Below are 17,651 nucleotides of genomic sequence, written 5' to 3'. Positions count from 1 at the left end.
CCGTAAAAATCGGTTGTACCAGTTGCATGCATGCACTGTATGAGATACAGGGCTGCATGTAGGTCAACTCATTGAAGTCTCATCAAGATTGTCTTCATTCGAGAAAAAGCAACTATGTTTAAGACTTCATTCGAGAAAAAGCAACTATGTTTAAAAGATCTTTAATAAAGTACTAATAATTATTAAAGACATGTTTGACTAGACTTGCAGTTGGCAAGCATAAGAGGATGAAATTATTAATTAATTAGAACACATGAAAGATTCCTCTTTTTTTTTTTTTTTGAAAAGAAAGTAAACCTTTCATTAAACTAAACTTTCAGCCATATAAAAAAACATCAGCTGGTAAATTGTTTCTCCAGATAACAGATTCTGAGCTACACAAAGCTCTTTTAGCTAAAAAATGAGCAAAACTATTACACTTTCTTGGAACATGTTGGAAAGATATCAGTTGGAAATCTTGTGTGCTCTTGTGGATGTCTGACATAGTCCACCAAATCTCTGTCCTGTTGCTAACTTTCTTATTTGCTAAGTCAGCTACATTTTTGCAGTCGGTCTCTATAATCACATTTGACAGACTAAGATCCTTGGCTACCTCCATACCCCACTTGACAGCATGAGCTTATGCTATAGCTACGTTCCCCTGGAAATTCATGCTTTTTACTGCTGCTGCTAACACTTGCCCTCGATGATTTCTGATGACCACGCCCAAGCCTGCACTCTTCCTATCTTCTTCGACTGCTGCATCAACATTGACATTCACTTTGTTGTTTGGTGGTGGAGTCCATATCTGCATCTTTCCCTCTACTTTATTTCCATGGCTCTCCCGTTCTTTAGCCTGCTGAGCCTGATACACTTCCATAACTGCTTTGCCCCTAGCCACTGACCCTAATGGATCTAACTTTTTTTCCTTGAAAAAGGAGTTTGCTTCTAGCATGCCAAGCAACCCACCAAATCGTGGCCACGTAATCTACCTCAGACTTAGCCCAATTATTCATAGTCCCAATCATGACACTAAGCATGTCTTCTCTAATGACGCTCTTCACCTCATTCTCCAAGTGAGTACATTTCCAGATTCTCCGAGCCACTCTGCATTCCATCAAGGCGTGGAAACCATCTTCACAACCCGCTTTGCATAAATGGCATGTCGGTTCCTTCGGCACTTTCCTTCTCCACAGATTTTCTGCCGTTGGCAGCAGGTTCTTTGCAGCTTTCCACACAAAGATCTTAATTTTCTCTGGTAAGTTTAGCCTCCAAATATGTTGCCAGCCCTGTGGAGCTCCTGTAGATCCGGCTGGAGATTCAGAGAACTTAATTTTGAGAGTTAGTTGATATCCACTCTTTACTGAGTATATACCTTTCTTATCATAATGCCATATCACCATATCTTCTTGAGGAGTTCTCGGTAAAGGGATATTCCTTATGATTTCAGCATCTTCCTTTGCAAAGTTTTGATTGATCATTGTTTCATTCCATTGGTGATTTTGATCAAGAAGCTCTGAGACTCTAGATTCAGTAGGCAAGGACTGTACCAGGATTGGTTTGAAGGTTGAGGGCCTAGGGAAAGATTCCTCTCATTGATTTCGTTGAAACAGACTTAATTTGTAATCAAAGTGAAAATTCGTCATTTTTCAGCGGTGGTTCCAACTTCTAACAAGCTCTGAGCAGTAAGTTTTCTGACAGTTTTATATTTACATGTCTCTTGTATTTGTGTAATTAGTCTCTCACATAATTCAATTTAATAGGAAGTTTTGATCTCTTGCTTCCAAGGCTCAAAACTTATTGCAACATTGCTGGCAATTAGTGTGGGTTTCGGCTCTTTAATTCAGCTTTGCTAGGTTTAAGTTCGACATCGAATTTTATGCGTTTAGTGCAGTATTTTTATGAACTATTTTTAAGATATTTTTAATTAATTCTTAGGTACTTAAAATAAACTTCTTGTCGGCATACAAAGGACTAAAAGAGTAAAAATTAACTAGAACACATAAAATCTTCTCATTAATTTCACTGAAACAACGTAAAAATTCATCTAACTGTGGTCAAATACTTGCATGTGTCTTGTATTTTCAGCTTATTTTTTGAACTTTTATATGTATGTTTTTTGTGACATATTTTAATCTTATTTGCAATTGAGATATTGTAGCTTTTAAACTACAGCGGCTATGAAAAAAATTGTAATTATGAAACAAAAGTTAATAATATATAATAAATATAAATTTTAAATAATAATTTTAATAAAATTATTAGAGATATAATGAATTTTTTATCGTATAAGTGAAAAATCATATCAATATAATTTTTAAGTTACAGCAATTAGTATTTACCAAATATTTTTATATTGTAGCTTAAATATCCACCCCCTATCCCAAAAGCACTCTTTATATAATTAATTTTTTCACATAATTCCAAAAAATCAATTTAGAGGAAATTTCGTTCTCTTGTTGCCAAGACATAAAAACTGGTTCCAACTCTGCAGGCAGTGTGTGTTTCTTGGACAGGAAAGTTGGCAGTGCAGGTTTTAAGTCTTCTTCAATTCGGCATTGATACAGCATCTAATTCTAAATTAGTTCTTAGGGACTTAGAGTGCGACTGTCGTGGCGTCAATTGCTCGCATCATGAGCATCCACAAAGTTTCTCCTTTTGTTCCTTATCCTCTTCCTCACTGGAAATATGACGTCTTCTTAAGTTTCAGAGGAGTAGACACCCGCAAAAATTTCACAGACCATTTGTACACTGCTTTGGATCAGAAGGGAATCATAGTCTTCAGGGATGACAAAGAACTTGAGAGAGGAGAATCCATTTCACCTGGACTCTTTAAAGCAATTGAAGAATCAAAAATTTCAATTATTGTTTTCTCTAGAAACTATGCTTGTTCGACATGGTGCTTGGACGAACTTGTTCATATTCTTGAATGCAAAAACAAAAATCATCAACAAATGGTTTATCCAATTTTCTATGATGTGGAACCAACTGATGTAAGGAAACAGTCAGGAATTCTTGAAGCAGTTTTTGCTCGACATGAAGAAATTCTTGCTCAGAATAAAGAAAAGGTGCAAAAGTGGAGAGATACTTTGAAAGAAGTGGCGAATATCTGTGGCTGGGAATTGAAGGACAGGTAGTCTTTCTTATTCTCAAAGATTAATTACCTATAATAGATTTGATTTGAAACTATGTTTACACTCACTTTAATTCAACAACACCAATGTTTTCTTAATCTTTTGCAAGCTGCAGGAATCAGTCTGAATTTATTTTGGAGGTTGTCAAGGTGATATCAAGTAAAAGTCCTATAATATCAGGGATTCTTAAGAATCTAGTAGGAATAGATTCACACTTGAAGAATCTGAGGCTTCTCATGGATAAAGGATCTAATGATGTTCGCATGATAGGGATATGCGGTATGGGAGGTATAGGGAAGACAACCCTTGCAAGGGTTGTTTATGACTTGACTTCTCATAAGTTTGAAGGAAGTAGCTTTCTTGCCAATGTTAGAGAAATTTCAAAAGAAGGCGGCCTGATCTCTTTACAGAAGCAACTCCTTTCCCAGTTACTAAAGCTTCCAAATAATGGCATATGGAATGTTTATGATGGTATCAACATCATAGGAAGTAGGCTGCACCACAAAAAGGTTCTTTTGCTTATCGATGATGTAGTTGATATCAAGCAATTAGAATGTTTAGCTGGAAAGCGTGAATGGTTTGGTCCTGGCAGCAGGATCATAATAACATCGAGAGATAAGCATTTGTTGATGACGCATGGAGTAGATGAAGTATATAAGCTCAGGGAACTACATGATGATAACGCTCTTCGATTATTTTGTAAAAAAGCCTTCAAAACCCATCAGCCTAAGAAAGGATATGAGCAGCTGTCTGAATGGGTTACAAAGTATTCAGGTGGTCTTCCATTAGCTCTCAAAGTTTTGGGATCCTTTTTATATGGTAAAACAACAAAAGAATGGCAAAGCGCAGTAAAGAGACTGAAAAGAGATTCAGAAAATGAAATCTTGGATATACTTCAAATAAGTTTTGATGGGCTTAAAGAAACAGAGAAGGAAATATTTCTTGACATTGCGTGCTTTCATCGAGGGGAGAATAGAGATTATGTAACAAAAATTCTTGATTACTGTGATTTTGACCCAGTTATTGGAATAAGGGTTCTTATTGATAAATCTCTCATAGAGGTTTTATCCAACAATCAACTATGGATGCACGATTTTTTACGAGAAATGGGTCAACAAATTGTTAAGAGACAATGCCCTGAAGATCCTGGGAAACGTAGCAGATTGTGGAAGGAAGCAGATGTACGTCAGCTGTTAACAAGAAACACAGTAAGCAATGATAAGTCAAAAACATGTACTTCTAAGATTTCAACCCATTCACATTCTTATCTTTGCTTATTCTTTACTTTTTTAACTTTCAGGGATCTGAAACTGTTGAAGTCATATATCTCAACTTCCCTGCAGAAGCAGAAGTGCATTTCAGAGCAAGTTCTAATACATTTTTGAAGATGACTAACCTGAGAATGCTTCTTATCCGTAATGTGCAAGTGCAACTTCCTGAAGGCCTTGAATATCTCTCCAATGAGTTACGGTTACTTGAATGGCCTGGATATCCTCTGAAATCCTTGCCATCAAATTTTCAACCGGATAAAATTGTTGAACTTAACATGTGTTACAGTCACATCGAACAAATGTGGAATGGAATCAAAGTAAGTTTTATTTCATTTATTTTTTTTTCCCGTGAATAAATGTTGATAGAGTTATCATTCATCCCCTGAAAAATTGCTGAAATCATTGTTTTTGAACAGCCTTTAAGCAATTTGAAATTCATGAGACTTGGCAAATCCAAAAATCTGATCAGAACGCCAGATTTCTCAGGGATGCCATGTTTAGAGGAGCTGGATCTTGGAGGATGTACAAGATTGTGTGACATTCACCCAACATTGCTACTTCACAAGAAGGTTACTTTATTGAATCTAAAAGACTGTACAAGTCTCACGACTCTTCCGGGCAAGATTTTTATGGAATCTCTAAAAATACTTATACTTTCTGGTTGCTTGAAATTGAAGAACTTTCCAGAGATTGTGGGTAGTATGAAGTGTCTGTCAGATCTTCTTTTGGATGGAACCGATATTAAAGAACTACCAATATTACCATTTGAACTTCTATCTGGACTTGTTCAGTTAAATGTGGAAGGCTGTAATAAACTTGAGCGTCTTCCAAGAAATATAAGCGCTCTAAAATATCATCCAACTTGGAATCTTTCTGGCCTATTGAAATTCTCAAATTTCCCAGAGATCATGACAAATATGGAGCATGTGTTGGAGCTTCATTTGGAAGGAACTGCCATAAGAGGATTGCCTATATCAATTGAACTTTTCTCTGGTCTTGTTTTGTTGAATTTGAGAGATTGCAAAAATCTCTTGAGTCTTCCGTGTACTATTAACGGTCTGAAGTCTCTTAAAAAGTTGTATCTCTCTGGCTGCTCCAAACTTAAAAATGTGCCAGAGAACTTGGGGAAAGTAGAAAGCTTGGAGGTGCTAGAATTAAGCGGGTGCAAAGGACCACCAGTATCATCATCATGGTATCTGCCCTCCCCCATTAGTTTGAAGCGAAGCTGTTCAGATCCTACCGCTTTGAGGCTTCCTTCTCTGTCAGGTTTGTGGTCTTTAAGGAAATTGGACCTCAGTGACTGTGATCTAGGGGAAGGAGCAATACCAAATGATATTGGCAACTTATGGTCGTTAGAAGAGTTGTATCTGAGTAAAAACAGTTTCGTTACAGCGCCAGCAAGCATTAACCGTCTTTTTAATCTTGAAGAACTAGAGTTGGAAGATTGCAAAAGACTACAATCTATGCCGCAACTTCCACCCAACATAAAAGAAGTCGGAGTAAATGGTTGTGCTTCATTGGAAAAATTATCAGATGCCTTAAAATTATGCAAATCGGAGTACATTTCAATTAGTTGTATAGACAACCTGAAATTGCTCAGCAACGATGGTTTGGCATTTTCAATGCTAAAAGAGTATCTTGAGGTCAGTCTCTCTCTCTCTCTCTCCTCTCTCATTTGTGCAAAAAATTATGCCTAAAAATGATGCATTTTTATGGGCTCCTTTTTTATCCCCCTTTTTTCGGTTACAGGCAGTGTCACGCCCAATGCAAAAGTTTGGTATAGTTGTTCCAGGAAGTGAAATTCCAGAGTGGTTCATGCATCAGAATGATGGATCTTCAATAAAATTCATAATGCCTTCAAATTTATATTGTAAGAATAAGGCGCTGGGATATGCCGTCTGCTGCGTCTTTCATGTCCGTGAACATTCCCCTGGTATCCAAACAAGGCGTTCATATCCCACACATCAATTGAACTGCCAGATGAAAGGTTCTTCTACCAGTTATTCAATCGAGTTCAGAGAGAAATTTGCTGAAGCAGAGTCAGGCCATCTTTGGCTACTCTACTTGTCTCTTAAAAAATGCTATTATAGCAATTGGCGTTTTGATAATAATCTCATTGAGTTGTCGTTTCGGCCTGTGTCTGGCTCAGGGTTGCAGGTGAAGAGATGTAGTTTCCATCCCATTTATAGGCACAAAGTTGAGTTCTTCAACCAAATAAGAAACCAATGGACTCACTCACTACACTGCCTATAATATGAATGAATTCTATCCCGATTCTGTTTGATCAAAGATACTTGTAGCCACAACGTCAAGGTGAAGTGTGAATGAATATTTGGGCTTGAAGAGTGGGAATGGTGTTCTGTTGATGAGGAACCACAGCCTGAAAAATTTAATGCAGAAGCCTGCTTATTCTCTGAATTCATCGATAAGCATTCATCTTCAAATTCAGTTCATGTTCTTTGCACTTGGTAATTCATTTACATTAATTTTATTTATTTATTGCATCTCCTTATCGAAAAACATTTGATGTTAAATTACCAGAAATCCTCTGCTTGGATCAAAAGCAAAGAGTACCTATAGTTGTTTAAGAATGTGCCTTCATGAATTGAAATAGCATTACTGCTCTATTAGCCTGGCTCCTCACTTGAATTTCTTTGATGTTTGTTAATAATTCCAAATTCCAGTGAACATGGATTTTGATCGAGATAATCCTATGCTTTTGCCCTGTTGATAAAATCAAGCAGTTGTTGTGATTGTTGCAAGTGTTTCTTATTTGATATTTTTTCGTTTTTGTTGTTTGGTTTGTGAGAAGATGTGGAATTAGAACTGCACTAGAGTGAGAAGAAATGAGAAGAAAAAGAAAGCATGTAAAGTTTAGCGAATGTGTGTGTGTATTTTTTTTAAAGCCTTGAATTTTTTGATTTCTCATGAGTTGAAAATTAAGGATTGAAACAAATCTTCTGTTTTGTTGAATTCTTATTATATTTCTTCTCATAAATTTCTCATTTTTGTAAATAGTGCATAATTTGGTAGAAGCTTAACTGAAAGCCACTAATTTTACTACAAGAATAACTTAATTTTTAATTCAATCCAGGGATTCAAAATGACTCAGAGTTCTTTCGAACTTAAATAACATGACAACTTAACTATCAATTCCCTTCTTTTTGTGCAAAAGTTGGCAGATTCGGAGCCAATTAGGGTGAGTTTTTTGGTACACTTGAAGGGGCTGGTGTCATAGTTCATGAATTGCATTGCTATGAATGAATAACAAAGAAATTAGATTAGCTTATTGAATCTGTTTGAATTTTTTTATATAGCCTATGCAATCGGAGGCATTTAAATTATGTGAGTCAAAGTTCTCACATATTAGCTGTGCACAGTGCTTGAAATTGCTTGGTAACAACGGTTTGGCCTTTTCAGTTTTAGAGAGTATGTCAACAAATGCCAGCCTTTTCACTCTGTTTCTCTCGAATGCTCTTGAGCCTTATGCATACAAATTTATGCTGTGGAAAAGATTAATCTAAGGGCCAGGAGTTTCTATAGAAAGAATATAAAGATGATAAGGTTTGTTGTGTCAATCTCAAATATATTATGGGTGTTAGGAGTATCTGATGATGCTGATGATGTTGTGCAGTGATGTTGAGCTGATGGTGCTATGTAGTGATGCTGATATGGTGTTATGCAGAGTTTACAGAGCATGATGGAAGAACATGATAAGGCTGGTGGTTTAGCATGTAGCTTAGTATACCAGCTGAGAATTAGTTATGCTGAGCTGTCAAGTTGGTTATAACTGATTCAGTAGCCTTTAACCACGCATGAAGATTCCAGAACAATCTAGCTACTAGATTCTTGTATCCATCTTGTAGTATAAGTAGAGTGATCTGTAGATTCTGTACACATTGTTACGTATGCTATGATTGAATAAAATACATTTTCCGTCACTTTCAATTTCATTTTCTCTATAACCAAACACTGTTTTAGCCGAATTCAATCAATGGGAATTATAAGAAAATAAGCAGTAAAAGCAAATAAACATTAGGGAAATGAACACTCAACAATATACCTACATGTAAACATCCTCGGAAGATCTAAGAAGTTGAGCATAGTACACAAACGCACACACAGAGCAACTGAAACTTGTAGCAAGTCTGCAGACTACAGATACATGTCCGTATCAGCACTAGAATTTTGCTGGGAAGCGTAGCACTTTGGATTGAAGCAATACTTGTTGAGTTATTTCTGTCCACAGAATAAATAGGAACCTTCAGTTGGAATGAAATCAGAGATACATTCAGAACCACCTTGAGGAATTCATGCTCAACAGCAACTTCAGTAATAATCAAGATTATAAACAGTAGAGAGACTCCATTCAGCTTCAATCCCGAGTGTCCCGAGTGTATGGAAACTGGATGGAGACTACACTTCTTCACCTTCAATCCCGAACTAGTTTGAAACAACTAAACTTGGTCAGATCCAAACTTCCAGTCAAGATTATTGCACTGTTGAAGATCAAGAATATAATGTATACGAGCTTCTATTTGATCAGCTTTCATGTGGTAGTGGTAGTGATGTTTATGTTTGCCTCTGACAGGATGTGAATGTTTATTAACATGAAACGCACAGCAAATAGCATATCCAACCATCTTCTTCTTATCGTATGAATCTGGAGGACTTATTGTTATTGAAGATCCCTCATTCGGATAGTCGAACCTCTCCGGAATCTTACGTCTAGGAATAGCTATGCTGAAATCTGACTCCCAGGAAGAACAATGGTGAAAACTCAGGTACTTTGTGGGATCATATAACTCTATTCAATTATTTAATGGATGAATGACATATTAGTTGAGAAATTCAACATTACACGTGGATAAAATAATAGAGTTTTGGATCAGCCGTCAGCGTATTCTTTCTTTAATGTTAAACAAATTGTTGGTTATAAATAATTAGTGATCAAAATTGACTAATCAAAATTGATTAATCAGTTTATATAAATTATTGAAATTGATCTTGTTCATAAAAAACACTGCATATAGCTAGTATAGTTGATCTTCCTAATGATGGAGGTTGAAAAGTTTTGAGTCTTCGTATGTGCATTGTGGGAGTAATTTTTCTCTTTCTTTCAGAAACATATTAAATTTTTTCAAGCTATTTCATACATAACATCAAGGGTTTACTTTTCCAAAAGATAGATTAATGCAACTTAACTGGTCAATAAAAATTAACAATATGTTCAATTTAAGTTTTATCTTGACAAAAAGAAAAATTACATTAGGTTTAAGAATTTAATAAGCTAAAACAATTAGGAAATTAATGGGTTAAAGTAAACATGCAACTAAAGTGAAATTAGAAAAATAATGAAGATGAAATGGATACAAGTATTTTTCTTGGTTTCACTTGGAAACCTCCAATAGTATGAGTTAAATGTTAGAAAATTGATAGGTAAAGCTGACACACAACTAAAGTAAAATTGAGAAACAATAATCATAAAAGAACACCAGTGATAACACTATGAAATGAAAGTTATCATAATATTTTTATGCTTAAATTAACAATACTTAGAGAGTAAATGACATGTTTTCATTGCATTTTAGCTACATTTTGCATGGGTAGTCATTTAAGTTTAATTTTAATAAAATTCATGCGTTTTTAGATTATTGTGTGCTTTGATTACTTGCATAATTGTAGGTGACCAAGAAGCTCAAATTTCATGGATGGAACGTTGCTGTAGCAGGCTTGCAGAGTTACAAAAGAACTTGGATGAGAAGTAATTTTGAAATAATGAAAGATGCTGGAGCAATATGTTGTAGTACTATTGCTGCAGCAACTCCTGGAGCAACGATAAATGAGATATCACACGTTAAATAGAAGACCGCAATCTAAAGTTTCCAAAAATAAGAGATTCACTGCCATACGTTTCTGGTAACCCTAATTTTGATTTATAAAAAGAGCACATTACAATGAAAAAAGGAGAGTTGTCATTAGAGAAAAGAATCGAGAAACAATACAAGAGAAAATAAAGATAAAGAGACAGAATTAAGGGCTGCATCAAAGGATTTATGAAGAATATTAAGGGGATTCATAAGGACGAGCGGATTTCAACTCTTATTCTTACTCTCGTATTTTTATCTTGTTATGAAGATTTGTTTAATGGCTGAAACTATTTTGGTTTTTGTTTTATAACAAATTATGAACTAAAATTACTTATGGTTGAGTGATAAACAATGTTGATGGTTAATTGACTGATTATATATGTTGCTGCATGTTTGTTATAGCATGTTGTTTTTATAATACTCATTTCAATTCACTATTTCAGCTGACTACCCATTTAGTGGTACTAGCTAAGTAAAAGCCTAAAAAAGGTCTGTCTTAGTGGGACAAATCAGAGTAATTCTTGGTTTTAGGTTGGATTTCATGAGTTGAGTTTAACTTGATTAAAAAAAGGTCATGCTTAATCTAAAATTAGTGATGAACTAGACATAGAGATATACCTTGTAGGATAATTAGAATCTAAAACATGTAATGCTATATTTTATGTTAGCATAACAATTGGTCACTGTTAAGTTGTATCAAGATATAAGACATCCAATAAGTGATAGCTGAGGATACATAAGGATTCTGTATAGTACTGTAAAAGATGATGTAGCAACATAACCAAAAATTAGAAAAATAGTCAAAACCATTAAGAGAGTTTAATCACTCAACTACTCCATTCTCATTGATTATATCCTTGTATTTGACGTGATGATTTACCTTATTGCATTTCACTTATTGCATTTTTATTTTAATTAATTCATTAGTTTTATAAATTATTTTATTTTTAATTTTGGAACAAAATAAGGTTGCTGTAGCAATTCATATAACATCAATTCCTATGAAGACGATCCTGAATACTTATCATTATATTACTTGTTGTGTACACTTGCACAATGACACCCATAGCATACAACAATCAGAATTTTCATAGTTAAACTTTTAGCCTACATTCATAGGTGAAGACAGAAGGAAATGTTTTACTAATGAAAAGAAGTTACAAGTATTGTAGTACTTTATCTCACAATCCAAAAACCTTAATATACCTAAACTCTAAAAACATTAGAACAAGAGTTTAAAGCTCTCAACGCACTCTTAGTCTCCAATTCCTAGCTCTGTCACTTCTCAATTAGATAGAGAATTGAAGAAAATGAAATGAATGAAGAGGACAAATGAAGCCTTTATTTATAGGCCAAGCAATACCCAAAATCAGCAATGTTGGACTTTAAAATAATATATATTTTCATTCAACTTTCAACTTTGGTGACAAAGCCAAAAGTTGTGTGCTAGACAAATGCCTCCCACTTACTTAACAAATTATGCCAAAAGTCAAAAGTTGCATGCTAGCAACATATAATTGTTTGCCATATACATGCACATGTTCAACAATTCTCCCACTTAGAGACTTGATTGAGAACCAATCATGTCTCCACACCATCCATTCTTTTTCGTCATTGTTATGTTGCTTACATCTCTGTTAGGCTACAAGAGGATCTACTCCATACAAACTTGTCAGCATTGATTCGCTTGGTCAAAACATCTCCTCAGTTCTCTTTGGTATGGATTTTTTTTGTAATAAAGTGTATTGTACCTGATAACTCTAGAAAATGAGAGTTATCATGGCATTTTTAGGCTTAAATCAAGACTCCTTAGAGAGTAATTGATGTGTTTTAGTGCATTTTAACGATAGTTTGCATTACATTCATTTTAGTTTAAGTTTAATAAAGTTTACGTGAATTTTGAATAATTGTATGCCTAAAACATATGTTCAACTATAGGTCAATGGAAACCTGAATTTTATGGAAAAGATGTTGTTGCAATGGACCTATAAAGAGGACAAACGAGCATGGCTATAGAAGAATTGGAGCACATCTGGAATAGTGAAGATGCTATAGGCATTGTTGTAGGCTGTAGCAATCCTTGAACATTGACAGAGAAAATATGGGCAAGATTTTTAGAATATTGCGATCTGCAGTTTTCTAATCTGAAGATGCATGCCCTAGAGTTTCCAGTTACCCTAATTTGTGATTATAAAATGAGGCATACATGCAAAGGAAAGAGGAGGCCGTCAATCAAAACCAAAATAGAAAAGAAATGAAGAAGAAACAGAATTCCCGAGCAGAATTCAAGGCTTCACCAATAGAAGAAATTTACAGATTCAATTGGAATTCACTCTTTCTCATTCTTTTCTTGTTTTCTTGTCATTCATTGATCATGACTATGTACTCGATGGCTACCACTTAGTTGTTTAATTTCTATGCACAAATTATGAGCTAAATTTATTTATGGTTGACTGTTAAGCTATCTTGATGGTTGATTGACCGAAAATAAGTATTGCTGCATGTTTGCTATAGCATTTTGCTTTAATAACATTTATTTACATTCATTATTCTGGTTGACCACTTATTTAATGATACAAGTTAAGAAAGAGCCGCAAAATGGCCTATTTTAGTGGAACATATTAGAGCAATACTTAGTTTTAGATTGAATTTCCTAAATTGAGTTTAACTTGAGTCCAAAAAGGGTCATGCTTAATCTAAAGATTAGTGATAAACCAGATGTGGGGATTCACCTTGTAGGGTAAAGAGAACATGAACATGTAATGTTATATCTTATGTTGACATAACAATTGGTCATTATTAGGTTGCATAAAGATATAAGACATCCAACATGTTACTGCTGAGGATAAAGATGAAATATAAGTGTGCAACCCAAGAGGGGGGTGAATTGAAATTTTAAAAATTATCCTAGCAAATCCACACAACAAGCAATCTAATATTTTAATAAAAATTGAAAGCAATAAGTTCAATAAAAACACAATAACAAATGAGTAAGGGAGAAGAGAAACAAACACACGAATTTTTACGTGGTTCGGCAATCCCCGCTTACGTCCGCGCCTCCAAGCGATCCAAGCTTGAGGATTTCACTATCCAAGTCTTTCCAAGACTTCAACCGTTTACAATTGACTTCAAGGTGTCAATGAACCTTTACAACAAAGAGATTATCTCCCAATCTCTTCACTCAAGTGTCTCACACACTCAAACTCTAACAATTAAGATGAAGAAATGAAAGTTACAATAAAACTCACTCAAAGAGTAGATATTCAAAAATGAAGAACAAGAGATGATTCAATGTTTTGTGATTTGAAAATTGAAAGCTCAAGATATCTCGTGTGCTTTTTGTTTATGCTTGCTAGAGAGCTTGAAAATGAGTTGGATTTGAGTTTATATAGTTTGATCTAAAAAACTAGCCGTTATGCACATTTTGGTCATAACCGGCTTGTCATTTAGGAATCTGGTAAGCCGCTTTTATGTTGCCATTAAGGCAAAAATTTGAATTTCAGAATATCTGGTATGCCGCTTTTCATATCCAATAAGCCGCTTTTGAAATCCGGATTGCCGCTTTGCGAAATCTAGATAGCCGTTTATGCTCCAGAAGCTTACTGCCCAAAATCTGGTTTGTCGTTTATCATATCCGGTAAGCCGCTTGCTACAGAAACTTCTACAGTGAAATATTTTTAAAATTTACAATTTGACCCTAAAACTTTATAAAATTATATTATGGCCCAAAACGTTATATTATTTTGCAAATAGGTCCAATTTAAGAATCTCTAAATAATGCTTGCTATTCTCAAAATTTTTTGAAATTATGATATAGCCCAAAATGTTATGAAACTTTTTCAATAAGTCATTCTCCAAAATTTCGAGCAATACTTGTTGATTTCAAAGTTTTAAAAACTCTTTCAATTAAATCATAAACTTGAAAAACAACTAATTTCATAAAATTATTTTTCCATTAAATATAAAACCTTTATAATGTGAAAATAATGATTTATTTAAAATATATAAAAAATAATTTGAGCTTAAAGATTAATCATTCTTAATCTTGTTTGTTATCATCAAAATCAACATTATGCAAACATATATGTTAACAAAAGATGGTTTCTGTCCAGTGTTGTAACAGATGCTGCAGTAACCGTACTCAATATATATAAAACAGTTAACACCATTAAAATAGTTTAATCACTCAACCACTCTATTCCAATTGAATTTACTTTTGTGTTTAACATGCAATTTTCATTCATTGCATTTTCTTTATTATCGCGGTTTATTTTACGTAGTCTATTAGTTGTATTAGTTGCATTGATTTTTAATTGAGAATATAGATTACACTGTGAAATTGTTGTAGCAAGTTTGATAGCATCAATCCCTATGGAGACGATCTTGGATACTCACCCTTATATTACTTGTTGTGTACATTTGCACATTTTCACTACTAGCAATTGAGTTAAAGATTACAACAGTACCCCTATGTGCTTTGTCTTGAAATGAAAGGCTAGATTCCTTGCAATGTACAAGATACTCTAATTGTCACAAAACAGAAACATTTTCTCTTGTTTGTACCCAAACTCCTCCAACAACCTTTGTATCTAAAGAACCTTTTTGCAAGGTTATGTAGCTACCATTATTATGCTTCTGTTGTAGATAAAGTCACAACGGTTTTCAGTTTTGAAACGCAGGTTACAGCTTTTCTTGCAAGTGTAAACACATAGCCAGTAGTAGATTTCCTTTATCAAGGTCCCCTGCAAAATATGAATCCTCAAGGTCTCTGACAGTAAATTTTAATCCTCCATAACATAATGCAACATCTAAGATTCATTTGATGTATCTGAGAATCCTCTTTACAGTTTTCCAATATTCTTCACCAGGATTCACTCTATATCAACTGACCGCTCACACGGCTTGTGCAATATCTAATTTCGTACATATCATAGTGAACATTAAACTTCCTATTGCTGATACAGAAGGTATTCGAGACATCTCATTTCTCTCTACTCTGTTGCTAGAATATTTACTTGAGGATAACTTGAAATTAACAGGAAGTGAGGTAGAAATTAGCATACAATCTTGCATGTTGAAGCGTCACAAGATTTTCTTCAAGTAATTCTTTTGAGATAGCCAAATCTTCTTGTTATTTATGTCTTAGTGAATTTGCATTCCTATATTCTTGTTTGCTAGTCTTAAGTCCTTCATTTTAAACTACCTAGCTAATTGTGCCTTTAATTCTTGGACCTAATCTTTGTTTGGGCCTGCTACTAATATGTTATCCACATACAATAGTATAATGATAAAATTATTATCCTCAAACCACTTGTAATATGCACAGGTCTAAACCGAGTCTACTGTAGCCAAGGCTCATGATGAAGGAATCAACTCTCTTATACCAACATCTCAATGCCAGTTTGAGACTGTATAGAGATTTGTTCAACTTGCAAAAGAAGTTTTCTTTACTTGTTTCAGCAAAACCTTCTGGTTAGAGTATATACATTTTTTCTTTAAGTTCTCTATGAAAAAACACAGTTTTCACATCTAAGTGCTCTAGGTTTAGGTTAAATACAACACATATTGCAAGGACTATTTTGATTGTCGTGAGTCGAATTACTAGGGAAAATATATCGTTAAAGTTAATACATTCTTTCTGAGCATATCCTTTCATTACCAATCTTACACGATACCGCTCTACTTGGTCATTGCCATCACGCTTGATCTTGTAAACATATTTTTTTCCTATGATTTTTCTTCCACGTGGTAGTGGTATAAGTTCCCACGTCTTAAACCTATGTAGAGCTTTAATTTCTACCTGCATTGTTGTCATCCACAAAACAACATTTAAGCCATTTAAAGTTTTATGGAAAGTTGATGGCTCTGCATCCTCTGTTAGAATATAGTATACAACATTGATCCTATAACATACTCTAAGTGCCACACCGACAGTTGTCTCTCGCAAGTTGACCGATGAACTTCTGTAGCCTCAGACTCCATTGGTTCTTGCTTCTCATGCTTTAGTGGTGTTTCAGAATAATCTAAATCTTCTTTTCCTGGATTATTTTCATATACATTGGTACAATCTCTGACTTGTTCTTCAAAGTGCTATCATTCTCATTTTTCTTTTGTAGTCGATCTTCTACAAAGATAACATCTCTACTGATGACAATCTTGTGGGCAATGAGATCCTACAGACAATCTTGATAAGAATCTTGTAGTCAATCTTCTTTCTTGAGCATTGTAAGTACATAAGGCATCCATATGCATGCAAATGAGAATAATCAACAGGCTTCCTAGTCTACATCTCCATTGGTGTCTTTAACTTAATTATTGTAGGTGGCGATCAATTTACTACATAATAGGTGGATTTGGTTATTTCTAACCAAAATGAGTTGACTAGAGCAGTCTTCAATATAACTTGTATTCATTCTGTAAGAGTATTGTTCATTTGCTCTGTCACTTCATTCCGTTGAGGAGTGTATGCCACAGTGAATTGTTTTTTAATACCTTTTTGCTTACAGTATATAAAAAACTAACTATTTGTATATTCTCCACTATTATTTGTCCCCAAACACTTGATATTTTTCCTGAATTTAAGTTCCACCCGTGCTTTGTATTCTTGGAACACTGAAAATGCATTTGACTTTTTCTTAATTAGATACACCTAACATCTCTTGGAATAATCATCTATGAAAGTCATAATGTACGTTGCACCTCCTAGGGACATATTCTGATGTTTCCCAAACATTAGAATGAACCAAGTCTAGAATGCATTTACTTTTGGTATCAGATTTGCTGAACTTCAATCTATGTTACTTACTGGTAACATAATACTCATAAAACAGTAAGTTCACCAATTTGAGCCCCGAAGCAATTTTCGTTCTAAGAGAATCTTCAAACCTTATTTTGACATGTGGTCAAGTTTGAGATACCACATCATCACCGACTTTTCTCCATTTGACGAGACACATGCATTAGCTTCTTGTAATGTTTCCTCTTTAAGTATAAACTGACTAGCACTGATTTTCACATCTTCATCAATACAAGCATATCTCTTAAAATCTTCATGATTTTATTGTCCACATGAGTTTTATAGTTAAGACTATCTATTTATCCTAAAAACAATAGATTTTTCTTCAATCCTTTGATATGTTGTACCTTCTGAATTGTGCGAACTGTACCATTAAACATTTTTATTTTGACAGTATCAATATCAACGATCTCCAAGACATGATCATCACCCATATATTCTCCTAAGATGGGTTCATATCTGTGGAACCATTCTCTTCGAGAGGTCATGTGCCAAGTGATTCATAAGTCTATAAGCCATACATCAAATAATTGTTTTGTCTTTTGCAACCATTGCTGCCTTACTGTATAAAATGTCACCATCAACTGAGGTACTTGCTACA

The 17,651-nt window shown here is 34.4% G+C and overlaps 2 protein-coding genes across 5 annotated transcripts; one reads left to right on the top strand and one right to left on the bottom strand.

Moving 5' to 3' along the window:
* The first annotated feature begins 354 nt into the window (after positions 1–354).
* On the top strand, positions 355–8,318 carry LOC112498282 (disease resistance protein RUN1-like). Of its 4 annotated transcripts, XR_008053704.1 has the most exons (8): positions 355–1,664; positions 2,474–3,112; positions 3,229–4,321; positions 4,414–4,701; positions 4,801–6,027; positions 6,134–6,852; positions 7,805–7,948; positions 8,019–8,318. XR_008053704.1 is itself a non-coding variant. In XM_052438976.1 (6 exons), the coding sequence occupies exons 2-6, from the start codon at positions 2,613–2,615 to the stop codon at positions 6,635–6,637; spliced, it is 3,612 nt and encodes a 1,203-aa protein (XP_052294936.1). In that variant the 5' UTR covers positions 355–1,664; positions 2,474–2,612; the 3' UTR covers positions 6,638–7,782. The 4 variants fall into 4 exon arrangements, 1 of the variants encoding a protein (XP_052294936.1); XR_008053702.1 differs by lacking the exon at positions 7,805–7,948; XR_008053703.1 differs by having other exon boundaries at positions 7,805–8,318.
* On the bottom strand, positions 620–1,460 carry LOC127900721 (uncharacterized). The gene is made up of 2 exons (XM_052435926.1): positions 972–1,460; positions 620–907 (listed from the first exon to the last, which is right to left on the bottom strand). The coding sequence occupies exons 1-2, from the start codon at positions 1,458–1,460 to the stop codon at positions 620–622; spliced, it is 777 nt and encodes a 258-aa protein (XP_052291886.1).
* Positions 8,319–17,651: the final 9,333 nt, after the last annotated feature.

The sequence above is a fragment of the Citrus sinensis genome, chromosome 3 (genome assembly GCF_022201045.2).
Source record: "Citrus sinensis cultivar Valencia sweet orange chromosome 3, DVS_A1.0, whole genome shotgun sequence".
Classification (NCBI taxonomy): Eukaryota; Viridiplantae; Streptophyta; class Magnoliopsida; order Sapindales; family Rutaceae; genus Citrus; species Citrus sinensis.
This window is presented reverse-complemented; position numbering and strand designations above follow the sequence as displayed.